Source organism: Lepisosteus platostomus, chromosome 1 (assembly GCF_059453375.1).
Source record: "Lepisosteus platostomus isolate fLepPlt1 chromosome 1, fLepPlt1.hap1, whole genome shotgun sequence".
Lineage (NCBI taxonomy): Eukaryota > Metazoa > Chordata > Actinopteri > Semionotiformes > Lepisosteidae > Lepisosteus > Lepisosteus platostomus.
Genome location: NC_142611.1, coordinates 71,682,209 through 71,707,317, shown reverse-complemented (window position 1 = coordinate 71,707,317; position 25,109 = coordinate 71,682,209). Strand labels below are relative to the sequence as shown.

Here is a 25,109-nt window from a genome sequence, read left to right as displayed (position 1 = left end):
TTTTTATTTTATTTTCTATCAATATGTACATAAATCAATACATATAGAAATAAATGATTGACTATTCCTATTTAAATCAAATAATCACAAAAATGATAAACTTCCATCTTTCTAGTATTTTTAAATAAAATATATAATATTTTGATACATATTCTACTTATTGACTTCGTAGATGGAAAAAAAACTCATTTCTGATTGAGAAAACAGGTAATGTGACTTTTTATAATTATAATAATACTACATAACAAAATGAGCCTATTAAATTTCTCATTCGCCACAGACCGTCTAATCCAAAGTACTACTGAACCGGCATCGAAAATTTCAAACGACCAAACCTCCTAAGCATAAACTGATTTAAGAAGATAATTTGTCCCTCTCGCTTTTCCGTAGTACAAAAAAAATCATAGCAACAAGTCGCTTGTCTCTGGAGTGTAAACAAAGAGAGGCAGTAAGCATCCATGTGTTGTGAATATATGTCTAGTCCAGTAATTTCGGTAAGTATTTTTTAATGCGTTTTTACACTGGTAGAATGCTCCGCGTGTGAATAATACTGACATTCAGCAGACTGGAAACGGGATTGTCTTCGATTCTCTGTTCCTTGCTCTGTTTTAATTTCCAATAATCCGTCAAAATCAAAGTAATTTGACGTTATTGTTTAACACTCTAAAATCAGAATATCGGCATGCTGTATTGTCGGCAGACTGCCTTAATTTAACCAGGGTTTGGATTTATACTGGATCTGTTTGGCGTTTTGTCACTGCAGTGTTCACAGGAACACTAGTAATAGGTGACGTACGTTTAATGTCGATCTTTTGATGCCACGGTGGGTGGCAACGTAGTTTCACAGAAAACTCTGAAAATAGTCCCGTTTTTAATATATACAGATAATTCTGAACTGTTTTTAATTATTGCATGCCGCAGTCTAGGTACAAATTGACCTATTGTTATGTTCCAAATCAACTCAGATTCAGTTGTATACTCCATATGTTTTGATTTTTAAACAAAAAAAAAGAATACACAATTATTTGTTTTGATTAAATGGTTAGGGTATTTTGTCTATGAATAGGGCCTTCTGATAATTCCCAGTGTTGGAGCATCTACACATCAAGGATTATAACTTCAAAGGTTTCTCACTGTGCAGTTTTATGGTGTGATGAGATCTCATGACTTTTTGATAATCTACTAGCTGTTTTTATTTGTCACTGTAAAAGATAAGTACCATCACTAAATCTGAGAAGGGTAATACTTTTTTGAACTTCTAGCTTAAACTTACTTCTAGCTGAGAGAGTTCCTACAAAATTCTCAGATGTGTTCAAGGTAAGTTTGTCAGATGCAGAATTGAAATTCGGTTTTCTACATACTTCTTGTGGAACCTAATTTAAAATATGAGGTTTTTGATGACATTATTTGTATTATTGAATTGAGATGTTAACTGACTGTAATACAGAACTCCTGTGATTGTTTTGCAGGTTGTGATTGCTTCCAGTTTTAAAACCTTGGAAGATGCATGTCTAATGGGCTCTCATAGCTTTCACTATTTTTAAGGAATTATCAATCTTATTTCTGTTTAGGGTCCTCTATTTGTCATGTTGGTGTGGATGCAGTGTGTGGATATACAGTAGTATGTTGTCATTAAGATAGTTTTTCTCTTATCCTTTATTCTGTTATCTATCCTGATTTCTAAAGACATTCTATCTAGTCATTTCCATCTCCAAATATCTTATCTTCTATATATCTTCTTACTTTCTGTTCAGTATAGATCCCTGTAAAAACCTTTTAATTTCTTTGTCAGTGCAACTGATGGTATAATTCTTAGGCTTCACTAAGATGTATTTAAGCAGTCTTAAAACTGGGAAGCCCTCAGTCAAAGCAATATATATAACATATAACAATGAATATATAACCATATATTATTTATTAACCATGAAAGGCATTCCACTCTTTTATCTCCTCTCCAGACAGTTGAAAATGTAAAGCTGGGCACTGAGGCTATTTTACTACACGTCGCACGAGTTTGAACTCAAAGGTGAGTTTCCATATGATGTTGAGGACATACTATTGTTACTGGACACATAATGTTCTTAGGAAATGGTACTGGAAAAATAATTGGAATATCAGTGAGTTCAAAAGCCTATCATGTTTCTGTTTCTTGTAATAAATATACCATTTGGCAGCACTTATCCTGGATAATCCTGGATGGTTTTTTATTAGTTTTTCTTTATATTTTAGGGAAAACTTTATGAAAGCAGAATGTCCGCAACTTTCCGTGGGAAACCTGCAACACGGAAAGCTAAAGCCGAACCAGCACTAAGAGTGACTTTAGAATCCCAGGTTCCTGTACGTAAGCCTGTGGCAAAGCCCAGTGATCAACTCAACCCAAAGACGGTGGATCCTGTAAGTGTTTTCTTCTGCAAAGCTAAATTTGTTGTCTGTAGGTCTGATTTGTCAGAGTTTGCTTTAGTTGAGCACAGGGAATATTAATTTTGTGATCTTTGCCATTTATTTTTCTGTAATGGGAGATGGAAATATGCACTCCTTGCATTTTACCTTATCTGCTGCAGGTCACAAACAGAGACAGCTGTCATTTTTGGAAGTAAGATTAACACATCAGGTTTCCTAGTTTCCTCACTGTGTTGATATTTGTTTTTAGACCACTGTTTTTATCACTGTGTTGATATTTGTTTTATAGATAGAGGACATAATGAGTTCTGGAGTGTGATTAATATATAAATATCTAAAATGAAGAGGTGGGTATAGAATTTAATACATGCACGCATGAAAGTGTCAACTATATAATTAGATTAACAGCTTTGTAGTGAGAAACAGCCATGATACCATGAAACAACCTTGTTTTTACTTCTTGTGCTTAAATTTCAGTTCTGTGGTCCAGGGAAGACACAGTCAGCATTTTCAGCAGTGTACTCCAAAGGGGGCATACCCTGCAGGTACAGTTATTCTTTTCAAATGATGTGTGTTGTAGAAGTACTGTTCCTCATAAAAATGTATTTAGGTTCCTTAAATAAAGTAGATTCTTATTTCAAATTTCACTTTTCTGTTTTGCTAGAGCTCAAAACAAAGCTGACTTTAAATGTAAACTGTTTGACTTTCGTTTCATAGTTCATGACTTTTGAAATTTGAAATGTATTGAAATTCATGTTATATTCCCACTTTATTTCATTTGCTTAGACTGGTTCATGGATCTGTCAAACACAAGTTGCGGTGGGAAATACCTCCAGCATCCATTGATTTTGATCCTTTACTTGTGACACTTGCTGAGGTAAACTTTTATTTTTGGGGGGACACTTGCTGAGGTAAACTGTTATTTTCTGGGGGGGTTGCTTGTTGAACCATCATGCTATAATAATGTTTTTGTTTTGGTATTTGGAAAAATCCATTCTATACAATTCATCTATAGCTACTTAGCAGCTAAACCTAAAAAGAAGGAAGAGAATTCTCTGATCTTCCTTTTTGTGTATGTCCTCTGGATTTCAGCCTTAGAATTAAACCTGAGTAGGTTGCACAGCTGTTAAACCATGTGTATGGAGACCCACTCAGTCAGTCTCCATGCTGCTTCATGAAGTACATGATTAGAGAGCTTGATGTAGCACAGAGGAAATTGAATAATAGCTGATTCTTTTTCCAGTGGGAATAAAAAAAGCATTCCTGTTAGTATCTAACTACTATTAGAACCTTGGCAATTCTGGGAATAAGCCTACCTTAGGGATTTCCTAGTCTGGAAAAACTGTTGATTTTAGAGTAATTGAAAAAAGTTATTTATCCTGTGGTGATTGCCAAGAATTTTATGTATTTCTTGTCTCAGTATCTTTGAATGATATTTTCTGTGGTCAAAGGAAGAGCAAATCCAAATTATTCATGATAATTATGGTCTCACTGTACCTGGATAATGTCCTTAAAATGTAAAAATGTTGGCCAAATTTGTAAGATGAGATATGCAATATATCATAAGTGAAGGATTTAAAAAGCCGAAGATCTTTCCTGTTCTTGAGCATTCAGTGAAACTGCATGATTTATGTAACATGTTTAAAACAAAACTTGGTCGTGCCTTTAGTCACTATGTCAAATAATGTATTATATATGATTTGAATATCTGCCTGGAATAAAACATAGCAAATGGGATTAGTTCAAAGAAAAAAACATACTAGGTCTCCCTGTATTGCTTTGGTAGCTGTTAAATATAAAATGTACAAACAGAAGAACTCTTCCAGTACTATCTACATTTGCCATGTTTGTTTTATTCTATAGTTTAAGTCAAAAATCTTTTTTTTGCTTGGACTCTAAAACTAGGGATAAATGAAATAATATTTTCTTTTCTTTCAGGGGCTGAGAGAGACTAAACATCCATACACATTTGTGTCACAAGAGGGCTTTAGAGAGTTACTCCTTGTTGATGGTGCAGCTGAAAAGGCTATACCCTTGCTTCCAAAACTGGTGCCAGCACTAAAAGCAGCTCTGGTGAGATGTGAAAATTAAGTCTCGGAGGAGGGGCAGCCTAAGTTTCATCACACACCTGTTTCCCTCTTAGCTCATCAATTACTCAAAGCCTTTATAAAGGAAGACATCACCACTTACCTTTGCAGTTTTGTGTGTTGTATGTTTTGTCCTTGTCCTTGAGTAGTCCTTTCTTCTCAAGCCATCCAGTAGCTGGTTACTTCAAAGCATGTGGGTTTCAGTCCTGATGTACAGTACATTACATTTTCACACCATTGCTGCTCAAACAACGAACACTTTTTCACCTGTCCTGACCTCCTGATATTGTTTGCTTTATATTGTTCTATAAATATTTATCTTCTGTAACAAATATGAAGATCTCTATAGTTTACAAAAGCTTATATATTCCATACCATGGACAAAATATAACAACTTTTTATGTATAATACTATATGTATAATATTTTACATACTGTTTATATCTACATACTGTATGTTGATTTAATTTTTTTTCGTCTGTTCCTCCCTTAAGACACACACGGATGCTGAGGTCTTCGAAAGAGGGTTGAATGCCCTGGTTCAACTAAGTGCTGTTGTTGGTCCTGCTCTGAATGACTTTCTTAAACATATACTCACCAGTGTAAGATTTTTATCAAAATTATAATGTTGGTAACTGCTGAAATATACTAGTACATCTTGCAGAATGATTTGAAAAGAAATGCTTCACAAAACTAGTAAAAACATCAATAAGTTTATTTTTATATCTTATATATAACTTTTAGTGCAGGTATTATTTGCCTTTCTAAAGACTAAAGTGAAGATTAGCTTAGTTTTGCAAAATGCTATGTAAAATCAGTCTAGAAATATGAAATTAATAAAGTAATTTAGTTTGAGGATTTTGGATTAAACATGAACTTTAGGATGTTCTACTTCTAACATTTCAAAACAATATTATACTGTATTTTTAGCTTTCAAAGAGACTGATGGACAAGAAATACAAAGAGAAGGTGATCAGTGCATTACAAAGTCTAGAGGAGCATGGGGGAAAGGTAAGCCATGTGACTAAACTTCCATTATTACACTCATAGATTTGTAGAATTTGTCAAGAGCACCTATGTTTATCTAAAGTGCCTGTATCATGTATCACAATAATGGTTTGTGTCATGTTTCTTTTTAAAATTCTGCAGTACACAAACTTATTTTTCACATAATGTTCAGGGAGTTATGTGAGTCATTTTTAACTTAATTAAAGGGGAACTGCAATGCCATTTGCATATTTTGGGGTTAGAAAGAATCAGCACTGATGAGTGCATTTCAAACTGCAATAAAAGTAAAATGTACACAGTAACTTGTAAAACCTCCAATTTACATCACAAAAGAGATTACATTTCCAGGTATGTGCAGGACCATGTTCTGTGATTGAGAATGAGGCAGCAAAACTTCCGGTGACGTGTGTGGCCCTATGACATTGTAAACAAGCAGGCTTGTCAATACATCTCTTCTAATCTAATAGAAATATTGCTCTCAATTTTGAGACAAATAATACTTACTCATTAACTCTGCATGCAGATCACATGGGGACATTTCTGGGGTGAAATGTCTGCTGCACAACCTGTATTTAATCGCTCGTTTATCACATTACGTTAGTCATTATGGAGACTAGTGAGCAGGAAGGGGCTAGTGAGCAGGAAGGGGCTACTTCACGTTGCAATTTGTGGAAACTCGAATGCAAGTTTGCAACAACATGGCGGCTTACATTAGTTTCACAAAGTTCACGATTTTGTGCTTAATTTGAAATTTGTCATTTTTTTCTGAAACATTTATATTGCTACTGAGATTTAATCACCAGTCTGAGAAATTGGAACTGCAGTTCCCCCTTAAATTGGGAGAAGTGCAGTACATAACCAGAGTACTGAGTCAATTCAATGATTTATACTGTACTGTATATTAGTCACAAGCTATGAAGAAAACCTTGGATTTCAAACATAAGTGGTGCTTTCCCAGTGGCTCAGCTGGTAGAGGCATTTTTCATGCACAGGTTAAATTTTATTCATCATTCTCCACCGTAAAAAGTATAAAAAGAACATATAGAATTCCCTATTAAAAACTTAAATAGAAAAATTGTAGAAGTAGATCTCACTAGACTTTTGCATGTTTTTGTAATTTGAGTAGTGGAAAGAATATTTTTTCTTACTGAAATGTTTTGGAAAGTAGTACAGTAGGCAATTCAAAGTGTTGTTTCTGTTTCAGGCAAGTTTTGCTGTTATAAAATCCAAAATTCCAACTTACAGCTCTGTTTGCTCTTGATGGACATCTGGGATGAACTGACTGATATTTTTGGAAAATTCCAGGCTGCATTGTGACTGGTTCATTTTTAACACTTTTTTTTGGTATTTTTGTCTTCATGTTTTGTTGAGCTGAAATGTATACTGAATTGTTTTGTTGTACATTTGGGATATCAGCTTTATCCTAAATGATTACCTTCCCGTAGGAAGGATAGAAGAGTTATATGAAAAATAGATATGAAAGAGGATAAAGTTTAGTATAGTTTGATACTGACTTGCACTGTTTGTAAAGAGTATTTTAGTAACATAAACACAACAAAATGGTTTATAATATTTTTTAATGCATAAACCATGTTATTATTCTTGCAAGAAATAAAATCTTAGAATAACTGTATATAATCATACATTGCATTACTTAGAAAACCCAAAACACACCATGTATATTAGCAGAATGTGAACCCATATTCTCTCTACCCATAGAGTCTAGAGTAGACCAATGTTCCTAAAACATTTTGGCCTACGGAATACTCAAACGATTCTAAAACTTTCACAGGCACCTCTGCTCCCAATAATAATAAAAATACTTATAGTGCCATCATATTTTTAAAATGTAGCTATTCGGGTTCCTTTATAAGGGGAGCATTTAGATATTTTTCTACTATTACATTTAACTCATTTTCTGACCTGTTTTGATTAATAGTGCTATTTCTGATGAAACACCAACAAAGGGAAGTTTGTCTTTAAAATGGAGAGCTTAAATCTCATATTTGACTCCATGTTCAGCCAGGGTTTGTCTTATTTTGCTTACAAATCTATGAAGTGTTAAAAAATACAATTTTGCCTTTGTAAGTTGTTGAAGTTGTTGTAAGTGCTTCAGAGCTATGTCAATGAGCCCAGGGTACTCTGTACTAATGCACAATTAGTAATCTATCAATCTTGATAGTAATCTATCACGTTTTCTCACTGAATATGGCCTCAAGATTATCCACCTCTTTCGGTGGATGCTCAACATTGATCTCCTTGTTTCCAAACGGTGTTCTGATCCAAGTAAAGCCTGCGTCTGATTCTGGGAAATAATAAAATACTCTGCAATCCGACAGGCGCATCACAGTTCCATGTGTTAAGCTTTTACTTTATTCTGGACATTAAAGTTGCTAAAAATATTCCCTGGAAATCAGAATATGAAAAAAATCAGATAAGTATGCTGGTTGAGCAAACAATTCACCCATTCACCGGTGGGTTGATTTTCATCTCTTTACATAGTTTGAAAATGAGGTGGAGTGGGTTCCTCTGTGACAGCCAGGTGACATCAGTATGGAAAATAATTTTTATGTGTTCACTGCCCATCATTTCATACAAGGCTTTAAAAATGCAAATATATACTGTATGTCAGATATACAGGTATGTGTGTATACCAGGTTAGTATTACCCACGTACAAGGTTAGTATTACCCACTATATTAGTGGATTTGGAGAGAAAAGTATTGGCTCTGATGCTGTCAGGCCTATGGATTTGATTTCAGTTTTCACCTTGAATTTGATACTAAATGGTATCATTTAAAAGAGGTATCTTTTACCTTAACTCATTTTCACATTTAGCATCATGAGTTCAATATTATTCTGTCCAACACAAAAGGTGAAGACATTGGCATTATTTTTGGATTGATCAGTAGTTGTACTGGCCCACAGACTGTCTGGAGGACCATCCAGGGTCTTGCTAGTGGTCCCAGTAAAACACATTGGGAACTACTGGTCTGGAAGAAAAATAGTAAGCAAATAGAAATATAATAGAATAGAAAAAATAGAAAACAAAAGAAATAAACTTAAGGATATTATTAAAGAAACTGATACCTCTGACCCTTTTCAAAAGATCGCAAAATTACAAATTGGCATTGGTGGTGTCACTGTGGCAGTGTCCAAACTATGGTGGTGTTTCCTTGACTTATTTTGTGTAAGTAAGCTTTTACTTTATTCTGGACATTAAAGTTGTTAAAAATATTAATTGTGCTAAAATATTAATTATCCCTTAATTGTGAGAAAATTCATATAATTGTTTGGGTGTCCTATGCAGTGGAAAGCGTACAGTAATCTTAAATTTACCTTATTATGTCTTATGAGCACAACGCAAAGGTCTCCGTGTAGAGATTTTCTTAATACTGCTTATTATGGAATATTGTATGACTTTTGTTGTAAACTAAACTTAGTTTTCGTATGATTTGTTTGATCAATAATGGGTAATCCTCTCTGAAGATGTTTTACTTTGTAAAAAGTTGTTTTGGTATTCAGAAAAACACATTCTAAAACAGTAAAGACAGGATAGAAATCTGCAGTACTGAAATGTGTTGCATTGTGAGCTATATAATTTTTGCACTGCTAAATTTCATCTGGGAATAAACAGGGCTAATTATGTGATGAGCTGAAATATTTATCAGATTTGTTGTGTGGTTTGGGTTTTCTCTGTGTGTTTTCTGCAGATAATTTTGAATTAGTTGTGATGTGAATGTGGATTACATGATCATCCTGAACAAGTTTATCCCCAATGAAACTAAGATCGTCATAGCACTGTCACCACTAGATGTCACCCTTGTTCTATACGGCCCTTTGGAAATGCTGGTGAATCAGCTTAGTTCACATTTCCACTTTACATTTGTTCATATAATGTAAAACCTGTTTCCAAGATTGTAAATTTATTCTGGTACAGTTTAGAGCTTTTTTCCCAGCATGCAGTCTATAATTAGCATGGTGTGCCATTTATAATCCAGTGCAGACCTGTTTGTTTTTCTTGTTCTTTACAAAGATAGTGGGGCCTTCTTGAATGTAATTACAGTAATTACATATTAGTCTTAATATTGAGTGATATTGGATATGTGGATTTCATTGTGAAATCATAAAACTGTAGAATTAAGTTTAAAAAAATCTATGTGTGACCAACTCGAGCTTTACAATGTAAAAGTAGGTCACAGCTGTAAAACTCTTTGTTTATTCTCTAAAAACAAAGCAAAACAAATCTGTCCCACCACAACTGAGGCATGATTTTCCATTTTTAGACACTTAATGGTGCAGTCGCTATGGCAGTAAAGTGTAGTACCACATACAGATTCAGAAATGTGATCTGTCTTTATCAAAACCTTCCAACCAGTACACATCTGTACTTAAGGTAAATAAAACACTGAGATTGCTTTTATTGGCACTTATTGATGTCAGTGGGCTATTTCTTTTCTGTGTTCAGTGTGTCCCTCATTCACATCTACTGTGTCTAGTCAAGAATATTTTAATAAGAAAATGGGAGTAACAGACTGTATATGTCGACTCTTGAGAGTAAATATTATTTCCTGTGTGGAGAAGATGTCATATCAATGAATCAGATTGGTTAACACAGATTTTGCCCCTCCAGTCCACTACGCTTCACAGTTTTCAAGCATGTAGAATGGTGCATAGCCACGTATGACAAATTACTTGTTGGATAAAACCCATGTACTAATTTGCTGTATATCAATTATGACAAATATTAACACAAATGCTAAATTCCCCAAATGCTTTGGGGAAAAAAGGATAAACAGAGGCTTTAGTATGCAAAGTCCTGGTTACATATAGGTCTGTATTGCTGCAGGTGCCATGTGGAAGATATCTGGCAGTGTGGTTCCTGAATATGTCAGCAGTACAAAATTATTATTAGTTTCAACCAGCAACATGGCAGAAGGCACAAGAAGTCCAGAATAGCATCATCTCTCCCATGCAGCTGCTAAGGTGAGAGATTTCTGGGGCCACATGTTGTAAAGCATGACAGATGTGGGATTTCTATGGTAAGTGCAACATCTGTTGTTTTACAGAATGCTCCATTGATGTATATTGAGAGATGCTGCAGATCCCCATTTCATTTTGGTAGAGGCTATTAGTTACCATACTGTGCAGGAGTTAATTAGCACCTAAAAGAATAAAAAAACCACAACAAAGCAGCTGAATTTCATGCCCCTCCAGTCCACTACACTACACAGTTTTCAAGCTTCCAGCTCCTTAGTTATTTAATTGATAATTTTCTAGACTAAAATGAAAGCATTAAATGCTTCCAAAATGTAAAGGAAACAAATCAGCTTGTATTTCCAACCAGACTACCAATGTTCCAAAATGTCATACTGTAAGTAATAAGGCATCTGATTACTTTTTATTTTGCAAGCCAAGAAATATTTTGGTCCCCTGAACAAAAATTACTTTAAGGGTGTTGTCAACCTGTTAAAATATAACAAAATAATACAAGGTTTGATGGAAGGTTTTATTAAAAATCAAGTGTGTTTTTCCCCATTAAAAAAAAACTTGGGGAAACATTTGTATTTCAACAAGTACATTTCTGTAAATTTTATAAAAATGTTCAAAACACTGGACAACAAGAAAAAAAAATGTCCTATGTTGGCAAAGATCATTTCCAGTGCATAGTAAAATAAGAAAACTAGTGGCCAAATAAAGTTGCATTTTTATTTCAGTAATACAATAGGGATGTTAGTTTAATCCTAGTTTGATGAGATATTTAGCATTTAGTAATCAACACTTCCTTTTTAAAAATTAGGGTTTTTTTGCCATTTAGCATTTTACCAGTTAAACTAGTTTGTAAAATTAACAAATTTAATTCTATGATAAATTGTAAATGCTTGCAGACCTTTCAACTCAAAAAGACAAAAGGGGAAAGAAGGGTAGTTGATACTGGATGGAGATGTTAAATAGTTCTCTTCAAAGACAGTCATGTTTCATTTTTAAGCTAGGTCAAATTACTACCATTCTGATGATAAAAACATTTTAACTTTTTGTGGATAGTAGAAAAAATAAAATCTTTGCAGGTGACTGTTTTAGCCCCACAGATATAACAAAAATAGAAATTCTTCTTTTTAATCCAATAAAATGCCTCTGATGAGGGCACTAGGACTTCCTCGAAGCAGCCAGCATACACACCTTTGCAAAAATTTGTAATTAAAAAAATAATAAAATAATAAAAATAGAACCTTCTCATCACTGACATGTAATACAAAAAATGTTTTACTTAAAAATAGTTACACTATTCTCATCCTTGGTAAAGTGTGTCTAGCCAATAAGAAATTGCAGGCCCATGTCCACTCTCTGGAAGATCCCTACTTGATAACTAAATGTTGATGTGCCCTCATAAATTAAAGGGTAAAAAAAGAAAAGAGGGTTCTTGACTCCCCGCTCATTTCTATCGTGGAGGGAATACCCCCCTGTGAGGTCCACCGCGTCCCCTGAAACCCCCTCTGTCGCCACGGAAATTGGGCCTGTTCCGCTCCCTCCCCCGGTCTCCACGTCCTGCTGATACCCCTCCCCTTCCTCCTCCTCTTGGGGCTCCACCGCCTCTTTCCGATTTGGATTTTGGAGGCGGGGATTTGGGACGAAGTCTTTCGATCTCTTCCGTGCACCCTGTCAAGTGTGAGTTGGGCACGTTGAAGTTTGACACATATGCTTCAGCATTAAAATTGCTGTTGGTTAATGTTGGCCCCACTGTCAGCCAACCTGTAGAAATAATAACAGATAATGTATTAGTAAACACTGGTAAATGAAACATTGAGAACCTACACTTTATTCTGTTTAAATAGCACCCGAATACCACAACAAAGCGTAATCTTTGTAATCGGCGATGCTGTTTTAGCTCTAAATGGTTATGTTGTGTTTTCACTAATACAATTAGTCTACTGCCACTCATAAGCCTTTTATTTCAAGTGGTTTGGAAATTGACACAGTAAAATGTAAAATATACTGGGGTTAAGCAAACTATGTTTCTGTTAAACGATTTTAACAAAGATTTCCTACTGTTTATATTCATAAAATCAAATTTGATTCAAAGAACAAAATGACTGCGATAAAATGTCTAACTTTAAAAGAGTGATTAAAAAAAGTCATACTAAAGGTATTTCCCGCATATCATTGCCTAGTAAGTTTAGAGATATGACGTGATTTTGGAAATCACGTGGAAAGGAGTATTTGATTATAACACCAGGATTATTTTTCTTATTTCTTCTGAAAAAAATATGGTTATTCCTTAGAGTTGTCTTGCTGAGGCAATTCTAATTTCTGATAGTATCCACATATTGTTATGGAAAATCAGAGAAAATTATCATCAAATACTCCTTTACAAATCCATGGGGTACGGTTGTTGTAATATTAAGGGTTGTTTACCACTGACATTGTTAATGGTACGTTACATACTTATTTTCAATAGTTTCTCTGATTCTACTATAACTCTAGTTATCAAGGAAGTCTAGCCTTGATTATGTTTTTAATTCCATTACTACCATTAGACATGCTTTGATCTTTTTTTTGCAAGTAAGATTGTCTTAAGCTGGTTAAGTAAATATAGAATGTCTTGTCACAGCAATGTTTTAAGCAAGTATTGAGGATTCTTTGACGTTTTAGATGAAATAGCAAAGGGCAATCAAACATGCTAAACATGTTTCATAAGGCTGTGAATGTCAAGTTTACTCACTGTAAAGAAAAATGTTACAACTTATAAGCACCTGTCATATTTTGAATTTTACATTGTCATCTTGCTAAGCAAAATTAACCTCCAATACCTTGTGAAAAAAGATTTAATCATTTCATGACTGACAAAAATCTGCATGTTGTTAAATTGTTCTGTTACACTGTTCAGTGTTATTTCTAGTTCTTTGGCTCTAATAAAACAACAAAACAAGAATTGTCATTACTTTATTTTGTAAGAACTCAATATGCTTTACTAATCATGAAATCAAACTACGAGAGAGTCTCCATATATAAACATGCAAAATAGTTTGTGGTATATGCATGTACCGCGGTACATTTTCCAGAGGCGGTAGCCATCCCTACTAGCTAGCCAGTCAGTCCAGCAGATGTTGCGATCGAAGCATGAGGCAGCTAACAATGAAAAGTTTTGCTAAACCGCTTAAAGGTTCTGTTTTATAATAGGTGACACCCTGCACAAATCTAGAGTGAATTATAATGACCTTGTTAATGTGGTTCTCAGCCTGAAACAACTCCAGATTAAAAACTAAAACATTTCAAAATACATATTGATAATAGTAAGGACAACTGTAGTTATTCAACAATGAATCAGTTTAAAGATTAAACTTAACTATCAGACAAATATTTAATGACACAAATATTTAAACTAATACTAAACAGCAAGTGATTAAGTGACGTTTGATAAAACAATGTTTAAATCTTAAAATGTAAACAAATCTAGTACCAGATCTAGAACTTCTTGCTTTCTCTCACATTACAACAAATACTGCTTCCAGTAGACATTCTCTCTTACCTGGTCTTATCGTGCTATCTCTTCCAAAAAGATGGAGCCGTCTTCGACCAAGACAGAAATGTTCAATAATGTGAAAGATCTCCACAGGTTTCTCAATGTTTCCAATTTCTGGTTCCTCTGTAATAATCAGGTCAATATCCACATTAGCGTGGATGAAATCTCCATCGGTGCTTCGCCTTACTGTTCCTTTAATTCCCATGAGGCAGTGTTCCTAAAAGAAGACCAGAAAAGTTAACTTTTGACACCAACTTATTTCTAAAGTGATAAATGAAGAACATGGATAAACGTCAGACTCCCATTAGGAAGTGGTACAATTGCAATGAAAAAATTCAAACAGTTTCAGTTTGGGCTATACAAATACTGAAAAGGTCATTTCACTCCATGTGGAAAATAGTACAATATATTCTACTGTTGTCTAAAGCACCAGCTGCAATTTACTTAATGGCACATTAAATTAAACATGAACATATTTTACCTCCTTTACAAACCTTAAATTAAATTCAAACCTTGTACATATTACTTTTTAAATAATATTTAGTGCCATTATAAAAAACAGTGACCAAAAATGCTAAAACCTACGCTTTTTCTTGCCAAGTTGAATAAAGAGTTAGTGGAGTAATATGACACCAATCAATGGCAATACATGTTCCAAAAAGAACAAAAAAAGCCCTTTCACCCCTACTCCCTACGGTCTCTCAGCATGAGGATCATTTCCAGGACCCTTGCACTTCTCTCTTATCTGCATATCAATGTGCCTCAGGTTGAAAAAAGAGCATTCACAACACAATAAAAGACCTTAAGAATACAATTATTGATGGTGACAGCTCCACAAACTTTGGAGCTATACGCAGAAGTATAAAAGGAGTGTTTAAAACACTTTATATAGTCCTCCTTATTTGCATACAATATTTGAAAAGCACCCTTATTATTTTTCTTTTTACTTGAACACGATTTGTACCTTTGTTCTCTGGAAGACTGCCTTGGGGTCCAGAGTTTTTGTTTTCCCAGGATTATTCTTGTTGGTTTTGATCCAGCAAATGTCTTCACATCTTCGGAAGCCCCATTTTCGTAAACACTACAAGAAAAACATTTTCACAGTGAACCACAGACAGATTTAAATGAAATGACACACCATTTAATATCCAGCTTGTTCACTGAAAATGTGAAAATATTATGAATAAGGAATATAAAAAAAAGAGTTCATGGTCTTCCAATCAATGGCCAAACACCTACACTAAATGAGTAAAGGTAATAATTATACACAAAATAATAAAAATACAACAGTATTATTTTGGCAAGTGGAATCTAACCACAAATCCACAAACTATTGTTGGCCTCTTCATTAAAATAACCAGAAAAGGCTACTTAGGAGGAAATGTAGCATGAAGAATGTTCATTAATCAATGTCGTATATTAACATCATCACAGAGAGAATATATGCAAATTAAATAATCCAGTATTTTCTATAACATTTTTCTTAAATGCACAACGTAGCTGAAACATTGAGACAGCACAAGAACACAACAGATAATTCCAGTATTTGGAAGCACTGAGGAAAGAAGAAAAGAAATACTGAAAAGGCACAGTATAAATGCTGCAAAATGCTTCTTACAATCTTACATTATTTTACAATATTTATAGCAGATTATTTACAAATCGTCTGGGTTTGCAGGAGAACAAAGATTTCATGAAATGACATGGGGCCCAAATCAAATGAGTAGCCCAGAAATCACAAAAGGGCATAATTCAGGACCATGAACTAAGCCTACTATACAATAAGCAAAACAAAAGTTGCCCTTCAAAATGCCTTTTGCAATTCAATCTGTACATCACATGCTCACACACCACACACACCCACAGATCAAAATGAAACAGCTGCAGTTCCTTTATATAAGTAAAACAAGGATTAGTGCTAAGGAAGTGGCTCACTGGTTCAAGGGTATGGGACACATGGAGCTAGGAACTTACACTAATACTGTATAATGATGTGATTAATAAAACGTGCAGACAGGTCTCCACCACTGAATTTCATTAAATGTAAACAGCATTGGGGAAATGCTTAGCTTGGCAGAAGACCTTGTATATTTGTTGCGTGGTGTACATTTTTTATCCATGTGAAGCACTTTGGGGTTCCTCACATTGCAGGCTGTACACTGCATTTATTATTATACCTTATAATTCAGCAAACAAATTAATTCCTGTTTTATTAGGAATAATATATCATCCTAATAGTTGCTACAATTCTTGAATCATTAGTGCAGGACATGTACAAGCATTTAGAATCTGAACAGAACTCAGCTTAGGGTAATGTACTCAGAATGTTTGGAAAGGCTTTTCTTTCCATTCTTCAGAGTGAGAATAAAAGTCACTTGCTGGTTGTTAACAAATTTCAATGGGGTTCAATGCATTGAGAGTGACGACGGCTGGTGCTGATACTGTACCATTCTACCGAGATCAAGGCCTTCACCAGATCCACACCACAAAAAGACAAACGATCTCAGTGCAGAGATTTCTTCAATTTCAAGTTTCATTATCTGCAAAGTAATATGAGAGGGAGTTACAAATTACTCATAATAACAAAAAGCTGTATTTCTGGACCTACTGTGATAGTAGTGTTGATGGGGAAAAATGGCTATTTTATTTTTATCAGCAAAACATGAGTAACATATCATAGGTTTACAACATACTTTATATTGGACTGCAAGAGAATGACTTTTTGAATTAATTAGACTAGAACGTTTTAGTTTTTATACATGTATGCAGTAAAAATCTACCTAAGCATCTTGACAACCCTAAACATTTATGGTTACATATATTTGGCATGTAACTTATTTTCAGATGTTTTGGATTAACTCACATCATCCCAGGTCCAAAACTTCTCATTGGCTATGCTTCCCGACTCTCTGTAATATTCTTCCAAAGGTGGCTCGAGGAGAATCACATCAAATTTGCATTTTAGTTCCCTTAAGTCAAAAGTTTCCAGATCTGCTTGTAGATACCTTTAAGAAATAAGCATGGCATTTTAAAGTGGAAGGAAGCAATCTATATGTGGAACTAGTCAAAGCATGTCAATAACAAAGTGGGCCTGCAGATGAAAAATATTCCATTAATAAGGTATGCTTGCACACACACAAAATTACTACATTTCTATCGTAATGATTAATCTGACATTTTAAATTATCTGATCATTTAAGCAAGTTGTTCTCAGTACTGGTTTTAGAATTCCTCTGTGTTTGCTGGTTTTTGTTCGGACTGGGCCCTTACTCACTCGTGCTAATTGGTACCTGTAACTGATCCACTTTCTTTAGCTCAGTTTAAGAAAAGTACATTATTCTTAGGTTCTTTATTTCCAACAACTTGAGCACATTTAACTTTATGCAGTCTCTCCTCAGCTTGCTAATAAATATGCCCCCTTGTTTCTGAGCACCTCTTGATTGGTGATTAATTGATGATGAACAGACACAGGAGGAAATGAAACTGTATCAGACAGCTCCTAGTTATTCAATGCTTTTCTCTCTGCTTAAGGTTATATTTAAGATGGCACACCTGAACGAGGGCAGTACTAAAACTCACTAATTAACACAGGATTCATATCAATTACAAATCTCATTCAGCTTTTCAAGAGCTGAACACAAATTTTAAAAAAAGACTTAACAAAAACGGAAATAAATTAGACTTTGATTACCTCAATTAACTGAAACAAAACGAAACAAGACAATAGTGTATACCAGAAATGAGAACCACTGATTTAAATACTTTCTAATATTAAATGTTCAATATGCATTCACTCATGACTATCATAAATTAGTACATTTTGCTTAAGCATTTCAGGAGCTGTGCCTAAATGTGTATAAAAAAAGATAAATATTTTAATCTCTATCAATTAACTAAAACATTCTTTTATATATCAGCACTTGAATTTGTGTATTAAACTTACATGGGAGGGGTATTTGTTGTCGCAATCAATTCATCTTTCAATCTTATCAATTCCCTGAGTTTAGGATACTCTTCAAATCTATCAGCAAGACCTGAAACAACAGTACAAATGTAAATCAAAATCAATTTCATATACAATAGCCTCAAAATGTATTTACATCCTCACCTGTAATTATAAGGTGATTTGTCATGAAAACCAAAATATACACTCCGATAGAAACAAACCCCAAGACCAAAACTAAAGTCATGACTTTCATTATCATATGTATAAATACATCAGTCAAAAACAGCTGTATATATTGCCGAATGAATCAAATTTATTCCTATTAGAGCAATCGGTATTTTGCAAACCTTCATTTTGCCTTAAGCCTTTAACCAAGAGGAAGTGTTGCCAGTAGCATTTTAATTATAAGGTTTTTAAATTACTCCTGAAGGATATTTTGCCAGTCCTCCATGCAGGACCTCTCAAGCTCTTAACATTTTCGTCATGTTGTATGATGTATGCTTTGTACTGCCTTAATGTAAAATCCACTTGTAACCATGCTTAAGCTTGAACAACAGAAAGCACCAGTTTTCCTGGTAAAAATATCCTGGTAAGCTTTGAAATCCACCTGTTCTGCCATCCTAACGGGAACACGAGGACGGTGCCAAATAACTCTTAACGCAGAACAAAGCCATTTCCACTTTTACTTGAAGAGATAACATTCAACACGAGCTTCATTCTTCCATGGTAATAATACTCCAGATGAGACAGTCCAAAAATGTAATTTACATTTCACACAACCACATCATGTGGTTCCCTTCAGCTGTGGAGTCAATTATTTTGTTTAGCAAATGTGTGTCTTTTTATGTTGCCAAAGAACTCTACCACACGCTCCAGATGCAAGATGTCATCTACACACTGGGGTAAAATTTTCTTATATCCTGTTCCTGGTAAAGTGACAACCACCCACTTCAACATCTTGGATCTGGAGAGCACAGTTGAAACTAAGATGTCTTATGGAATTGATTAGGTCACTGATCTTTTAACTTAGATCTTGAGACAATGATCTCATTTTCACATGTTGAAATGATACAGAATGTTTACTTCTGTGTTCAATTTCCTTTGATACCTAAGATGTTTAAAGTTTAAAGCATTATATTTTCATCTTTGACAGGGTGTTTATTTAGATATATCTAACATTATTTTGTGGTGAATTTGTGTAATGGCAATCATAAATTTACCATGTTTTTATTCTGAAATGTTAAAAAAAATCCTAATGCACATCTTTGCTTGATCAACTTGATATGAATACATTTTGAGGGTAAGGTAAAAAGAACAGTAATCCATAGGTATAATTTACATTTTATTGGCAACACTGCACAAACCAAACATCATCATTATCAGTAAGTGTAACCAACTCGTTTTAAAATAGAAATATTAAAAAGAAAAATTAAATAGCTATGAAGAGAAAAAAATTATATACACTTTAACTTCAGATATTTTACATATTACATACCTACATCGCGAATGAAATTTTGTGGTCTATGACCAGTATCCACAAAATGTTGGCAGTAGTCATTATGAGGATTCAGGCTTTGAGTTCCCTGAAACACAAATTGGTCAACTTAGTGTCATCGGAGATACTATCATTTTTTCAAGTGACTAATACATTATGCTTATTAGCACTGTATATAGCAGTGAAACGCACAGCAATTTACAAGCAATGTAAGATATAAATAACAGATCTAAAATATATTTAACAGAATCTAGATGTTTTAATTGTACTACTTGTAAAGTGATAACACAAAACCCTCTTTGTACGAAGACATATTGTCCTTGAAACTAATCTGAGGAGCCCACCTTTAAAAATGTACTAGAATCCTTGTACACTTCTTCATATGGCACATTTTCATCAGGCTGCTGTTGCTCTACTTCATCCTTGCAAATAATAAAGAAATTTCAAATAAAGGTAAAGAATGGAACATCAAATTAATGGAAGAACAAAACACAAATTTAAGGATTGTGATTTAGTATTGAGGAGTTGTTTTGGTATCCAGGATTTGGGATCTGTCATATTCAAACTGCGCAGGTGGCTAGAAAGATGTAACACAGCACATATTGTTTTCCTTATTATTTCTTATCCAAAAGTAAATTTTGTATAATATTTTTGCAAACGACCAACATTTAAGTCCAGTTAAAATACAAACACCCAAAAGCACTTGACATGCAATCAAAAAGCAAAACATGGCATACACATTCTAGCTAAAGCGATTTTAACAAAATTCAGATTTTAACAAAACGACCCCAGTAAACCATGAAGGCGTTTTCCAGATTAGTCACTTTCTGTCTCTTGTCTATCTTTAAAATACATAACTAAAAGAAAAAGACTGTTAATGTTACCTTTTGCTCTTCAACAGCCTCCTCAGGGTCTTCTCCCTCATTCTGACACTTGCGTTTAGTAGCAGGTGAAGAAGTGTCATAAGAAGCCCTTGGCAGGAGAAAAATTCATCAGAGAAAATATTCTAGAGTCCTAGATCTTTGTAAACTAGAGTCAGGGACAGTAAAGGAAGGCATTGAAACAATGATTAAGCTAGTCTTGGCAGAAAGACTGTCTTAACATTCAGAATATCAAAGAATCAGGAAAAGGAACAGGTCACTGCATACAGAAATAAAGACATATATAGAGTATATATATGAGAGTCAGAGTTCAGTTTACAACAACAAAGTTAAATAAAACAACTTGAATAAAACTCAGCATCCGTGTGAATCAGTAGATGTTAAATTCAATAATCTGACAACATGGAGGAAGAAAGAATGTTTTTCAATTAAACGGGTTAAATGTTAGACTAAAGAAATGCTCGGCTGAATAAATATACTATTGATTAAAACATTAGGAAATACAAAAATCCAAACTTGTGAGGCTTATTCTAATATTTAAGAACAAAAAGATGGAATAATAATTATGTAGGACGATACCGAATTGGATCATCATGTGCTCCTGCCAATATTAAGAACATGTTCAATAAACAAAATAGTATAGTTTTTGGACAATCATGCTAGATATTATGTTCCCAAATAACGGTACAATAATAAACCTAACAAAGTACCTTTGGGTGCTTATTAAACTATTTATCAAAATGTAACCAAATATGTTTTTGTCAAACATATTTCTAGCCTGGCAAATATTTGTAGCAATTTTTGTACACAACCTTGAAAGTGTTTCTTTCTTACCTGCATGTCTCTCTGGTTTCTTCAATTTCTTTCTGTTCCTCCTTACTGTTCAGCACCGCACCAATGCTATCTGCACTCTCAGCTCCTAGCTGTGAAGAACGGTATAAATACAGTATATTACCTTAGCAGAATTTGTTGGACTGTGTTCTTTTGGATTCAGCAAATTGATATCATGGAATCTTTCAATCTTCCAGAATTCCAATTATGAAAAAAAATGCTCTAGGATAACAAATATAGGCCCCCCGTTACAAGTTGCCACAAGTTGTTGAGATGCAAAGGAAAAAACTCCCCTCACTCAAGTAAAGTGTTTTCAACTCGGTGATTTTCCATTAGAAAAAATCTTACATCTTGTGCTTTGCATAGCTGGTGGTGAATGTGAGTGACAATGGCAACTTTTATTATATTTAATCTTTTTTTAGACACAAATATTACATAAAATCAGATGACATGAACAAAATCATGATTTCACTATATGTAATGTACTTTTAAAATAAGAACATTATGAATTAAATTGTATTGGGCATGAGCTCCATTAACATTACCACAATCCTGACAATACTAAGGCACAAACTTGACCAGTTTTGGGATACAGTGATGTATGGTGTTCTTCCCTCTTCTATGCACCAGCCGCCAGCTAGGAAATGCTGGAGGGTTTGCGTTTGTCTCCTGTCCATGGCATTAGCAATTTGCCCCCACACATGTTCAATTACACAAAGGTCAGGAGAAGAAGCTGTCCTTGGCAAGACCTTGGACATTGTTTTCTTGAAGTCTTGCCACAGTAATCCTAGCCCTGGATAGTCTTTCATTGTACTGGTGGTAAACTTGACACCTGGATTGGCTCTTATTTACAGAAAAGCTGTTGTATCAAGGACCTTATTAATAAATTGGTCGGCATTAATCTGCATCCCAGACATTTTTTCATTGAAGGAAATTTCACTTCTACTACCCCCCAGATTGAACAATGCAATGCTAGCAATGGCATCCTCTCGCATGTCTTCTGGCAGGTCTCTGAAGGGGAAAAATGGGTTCATCCATGATTAAAACTGTCCATCACTCTCTCTGTTGCCTACACAAATGTGCTCCGGCCCACAGAAGACAGCAATTCTGTGTCTCAGCCATCGCTGTTACTCTCAGTGACTTGAATGGAGTATGCGGATCATTTTCATGCAAATTGTGAGCTAGTTATTCTACTGTGATTTCTTCCTGGAATGTCCGTTGCTACTTCCCAATACAGTTTATTAACAATTATGCAGATAGATCAGATTGATGTGACTGTCCTGGCTGACATAGTGAAAATCACCCCCCCCGGCCTGCATTTGGGTTCCCGTTTTCTCTGGACTAGTGAGCCGATTGTTGAAATAGAACATCTCATTCTCCAGGCAACTTCTTTTACTGATAGGTCACCTCCAATCACACCAATAGAAAACATGCTGTCTTCATTTCTCAAGCAGGCCATGGTCAGCTCTTTCATATTCTGACATTAATTATATTTGTATTTTTGAACGGCGGTTGGCGCAGATTCGTAATCAATTTTTGTTTGCAATTTTAACTCGACTCCAATATCAAACTCGGGGCACCCGATACTTTTAAGCCACCACGTGATTTTTTAAAAGTTTTTTGTTGCAAGAAAGAACAGCACTTCTCACGTGATCAACAGATCATTTAAGTTAAATGACGTAAAACTACAGTACGTTTTTACTGTTCATTAGTTAAACCATTTAAAATGTTTAATTTTATAAACAAGATAAATAAAGCAAGCAAAAATATGATAACATGTAATCTCCACTCAAAAAAGTTCAGCATTTGTTAACGTCAATTTACATTGCAATTAGGTGTAATTATGTCCCCACGAGCTTGTATCGATTTTATTCATTATCTATTTATTCATTATATAATTCATCATTAAAACAGAACTGGAACGGTAAATATTTATCCAACTCCCAAGGGCAATGCCGTAATGCTTTAGAGATCTGTATACACCCGCGAATTTGTGTTTTTTAGCAATATTGAATTTGATGTAATTTATCTCAAATCGCTCTCTTGTGAATCTAACTTCTCTACGGTTAACACCTTATTACGATCTTAAACTACTGACACATAAAAATAGTTAACTAATCCCCTACGAAAATAATCCAAATCACATAATTCTGGAACACAATTTGAGTGGGAGCTATGTTATCTTTTGTTTTCGTAACGTGAACAAACAGCAAATGTTCTTCCTTACCTGCTGTGCTAAAAGCTGTCTTCTAAGCTTCTGTCTTTCCCTTATTTCTTGTAAACGGCTGTTCATTTTTTATCGATACCGAAGCAAAAGTTCTCAAAGAATGCCTGAATCCTCATTTAGTTCCAATTCCAATTCTTCCCTCCTGCGTTTCTTTCAGAAGCAGCACAAGTCGCGGATATTTTGCGTCATTTCCGGGTAACAGAAAACGGTGATTTAAAATGATGTTTCTTGGCTATTCGGTCATTTCACTTACCACCCAAAAAGGATAGAGATGCAAATATTGGCCAGTTATTTAAAAAAAAACTAAAAACTTTTTAAAAAACTAATAGATTTTAACACTATAGGAGAATGTAGGTATTTGTATAACATTCATAGGTTTTGGTCAAAACATAATGCACTTACAAATTATGCATGTAAGGGTACGTCGTCGAAAAAATAATAGTGTTTTTTTTTCATTTCAATATAACTTTTATTATCCCCCTTTTATCAGTTTATATTGTTCTGTTGCGTGTACAAGGGTTTAAATCTCATTGCAGCGCAAACTGGCATGTAGACAGTAGATTGCCGTACGTCTTCAGCTGTATGCAGCAATATACAACAGATGCAAAACGGAAGAAGAAATTACAAAAGTATGATTTATGAACATGGAAGAACTTCACTGACGATTCGGGGTTCTGGAGAAACAGTTCTTTATTCAGTCCTGCAGAGGAGGGTGGTTCGCGAAAATCCAAAGTCTAGGAGGATTCGAAATTTAACAAAGTTGATATACAAAGGAAAATCACATATTCTGATAATTGTGTGGTTAACACAATTTATCTTTGTTAAACACAGCAAAGCAAAAAAAGTACAAAACAAAAAGGTAATAAATACAAAACCAACCTTTAGCTTAACAACGTTTAGCTCAAATGAACTCGGAGCAACTGTTAATGGCAACACAGCTGTCAGCTGCAACAAGAAGTAGAATTCATAGCACACAATGCACATAATCTAAAATAATTTGATCACTGTTTGAACTTTAAACAGTATTATGGATGTCTGCTGAATACTTCAGCAAAGATGGCATACAGTACATTTGCTTAAGAGCTGAATAGGAGGTATAGAAAGCTTAAATCACGAAATGGAAGCTTTTGTCATGTAACAAACGTAGTTTATAATTTGTGGTTTGTGATTATGAGTATTGTTACAATTATTACTCATTTTAACAAGACTGACAAATCTGACGTAAACATTGATAATATGGTGCATTTTCAAAATGCGTTACAACAAAAACAATACTAGTACAATAGTAATAGTGTAAATCTGCCTTATGAATGCCTATAATGTTATAATGATTACTAATGACAAGCAGAAGGTCATGTTATTATTAACATGTTATAGGAATAAAGTATTCAAGGTCTTGATTGCATAAATAACAATAGTCTTGAAAATGTTTATTAACAATAAACCACCTTTATTAAATAGTTTATGTGCCTTCTTAGGAGTAAATCACATGATTTTCGGTGAAGGTGTAATCGCTACATAGAAATACAATTTTTAGAACTTTATTCAATTGTAATGCTTAATTTTTTCTGACTTAATCAACCACATAAAAATCATAACATTTTTATTTTAACCGTTCTTATCAACTATAATAAATTTAATTTCAGTACAGGTATGACAAGTGATCTGCATCTGTATATTTTGTTTGAACGTTTTCATAACAACGAAGAAATCTA

The 25,109-nt window shown here is 34.3% G+C and overlaps 2 protein-coding genes across 4 annotated transcripts; one reads left to right on the top strand and one right to left on the bottom strand.

Moving 5' to 3' along the window:
• The first annotated feature begins 379 nt into the window (after positions 1-379).
• Positions 380-11,585, top strand: LOC148678677 (PACRG-like protein). Of its 3 annotated transcripts, XM_088636404.1 has the most exons (10): positions 386-494; positions 1,263-1,317; positions 1,959-2,026; positions 2,230-2,394; positions 2,878-2,945; positions 3,187-3,277; positions 4,339-4,473; positions 4,981-5,088; positions 5,417-5,497; positions 10,343-11,585. In XM_088636404.1, the coding sequence occupies exons 4-10, from the start codon at positions 2,251-2,253 to the stop codon at positions 10,406-10,408; spliced, it is 693 nt and encodes a 230-aa protein (XP_088492530.1). In that variant the 5' UTR covers positions 386-494; positions 1,263-1,317; positions 1,959-2,026; positions 2,230-2,250; the 3' UTR covers positions 10,409-11,585. The 3 variants fall into 3 exon arrangements, with proteins under 3 accessions (XP_088492521.1, XP_088492539.1, XP_088492530.1); XM_088636395.1 differs by lacking the exon at positions 1,263-1,317 and having other exon boundaries at positions 380-494; XM_088636413.1 differs by lacking the exons at positions 1,263-1,317; positions 10,343-11,585 and adding an exon at positions 6,699-9,922 and having other exon boundaries at positions 380-494.
• On the bottom strand, positions 10,984-23,581 carry mettl14 (methyltransferase 14, N6-adenosine-methyltransferase non-catalytic subunit). The gene is made up of 11 exons (XM_088636382.1): positions 23,395-23,581; positions 21,171-21,259; positions 20,340-20,427; positions 19,800-19,877; positions 19,456-19,543; positions 17,958-18,048; positions 16,878-17,019; positions 16,462-16,554; positions 14,979-15,095; positions 14,021-14,231; positions 10,984-12,243 (listed from the first exon to the last, which is right to left on the bottom strand). The coding sequence occupies exons 1-11, from the start codon at positions 23,458-23,460 to the stop codon at positions 11,933-11,935; spliced, it is 1,374 nt and encodes a 457-aa protein (XP_088492508.1). The 5' UTR covers positions 23,461-23,581; the 3' UTR covers positions 10,984-11,932.
• Between the last annotated feature and the right edge of the window lie 1,528 nt (positions 23,582-25,109).

What these genes read in the sequence shown, in the direction of transcription:
- LOC148678677 (XM_088636395.1), top strand. Translation starts at nt 2,251, where the DNA reads ATGTCCGCAACTTTCCGTGGGAAACCTGCAACACGGAAAGCTAAAGCC. An exon ending in ACCCAAAGACGGTGGATCCT is followed by an intron (nt 2,395 to 2,877) that starts GTAAGTGTTTTC and finishes CTTAAATTTCAG; the next exon opens with TTCTGTGGTCCAGGGAAGAC. An exon ending in TTAAACATATACTCACCAGT is followed by an intron (nt 5,089 to 5,416) that starts GTAAGATTTTTA and finishes CTGTATTTTTAG; the next exon opens with CTTTCAAAGAGACTGATGGA.
- mettl14 (XM_088636382.1), bottom strand. Translation starts at nt 23,460, where the DNA reads ATGAACAGCCGTTTACAAGAAATAAGGGAAAGACAGAAGCTTAGAAGA. An exon ending in AGGCTGTTGAAGAGCAAAAG is followed by an intron (nt 19,878 to 20,339) that starts GTAACATTAACA and finishes ATTATTTGCAAG; the next exon opens with GATGAAGTAGAGCAACAGCA. An exon ending in ATTCTAGTACATTTTTAAAG is followed by an intron (nt 19,544 to 19,799) that starts GTGGGCTCCTCA and finishes TTTGTGTTTCAG; the next exon opens with GGAACTCAAAGCCTGAATCC.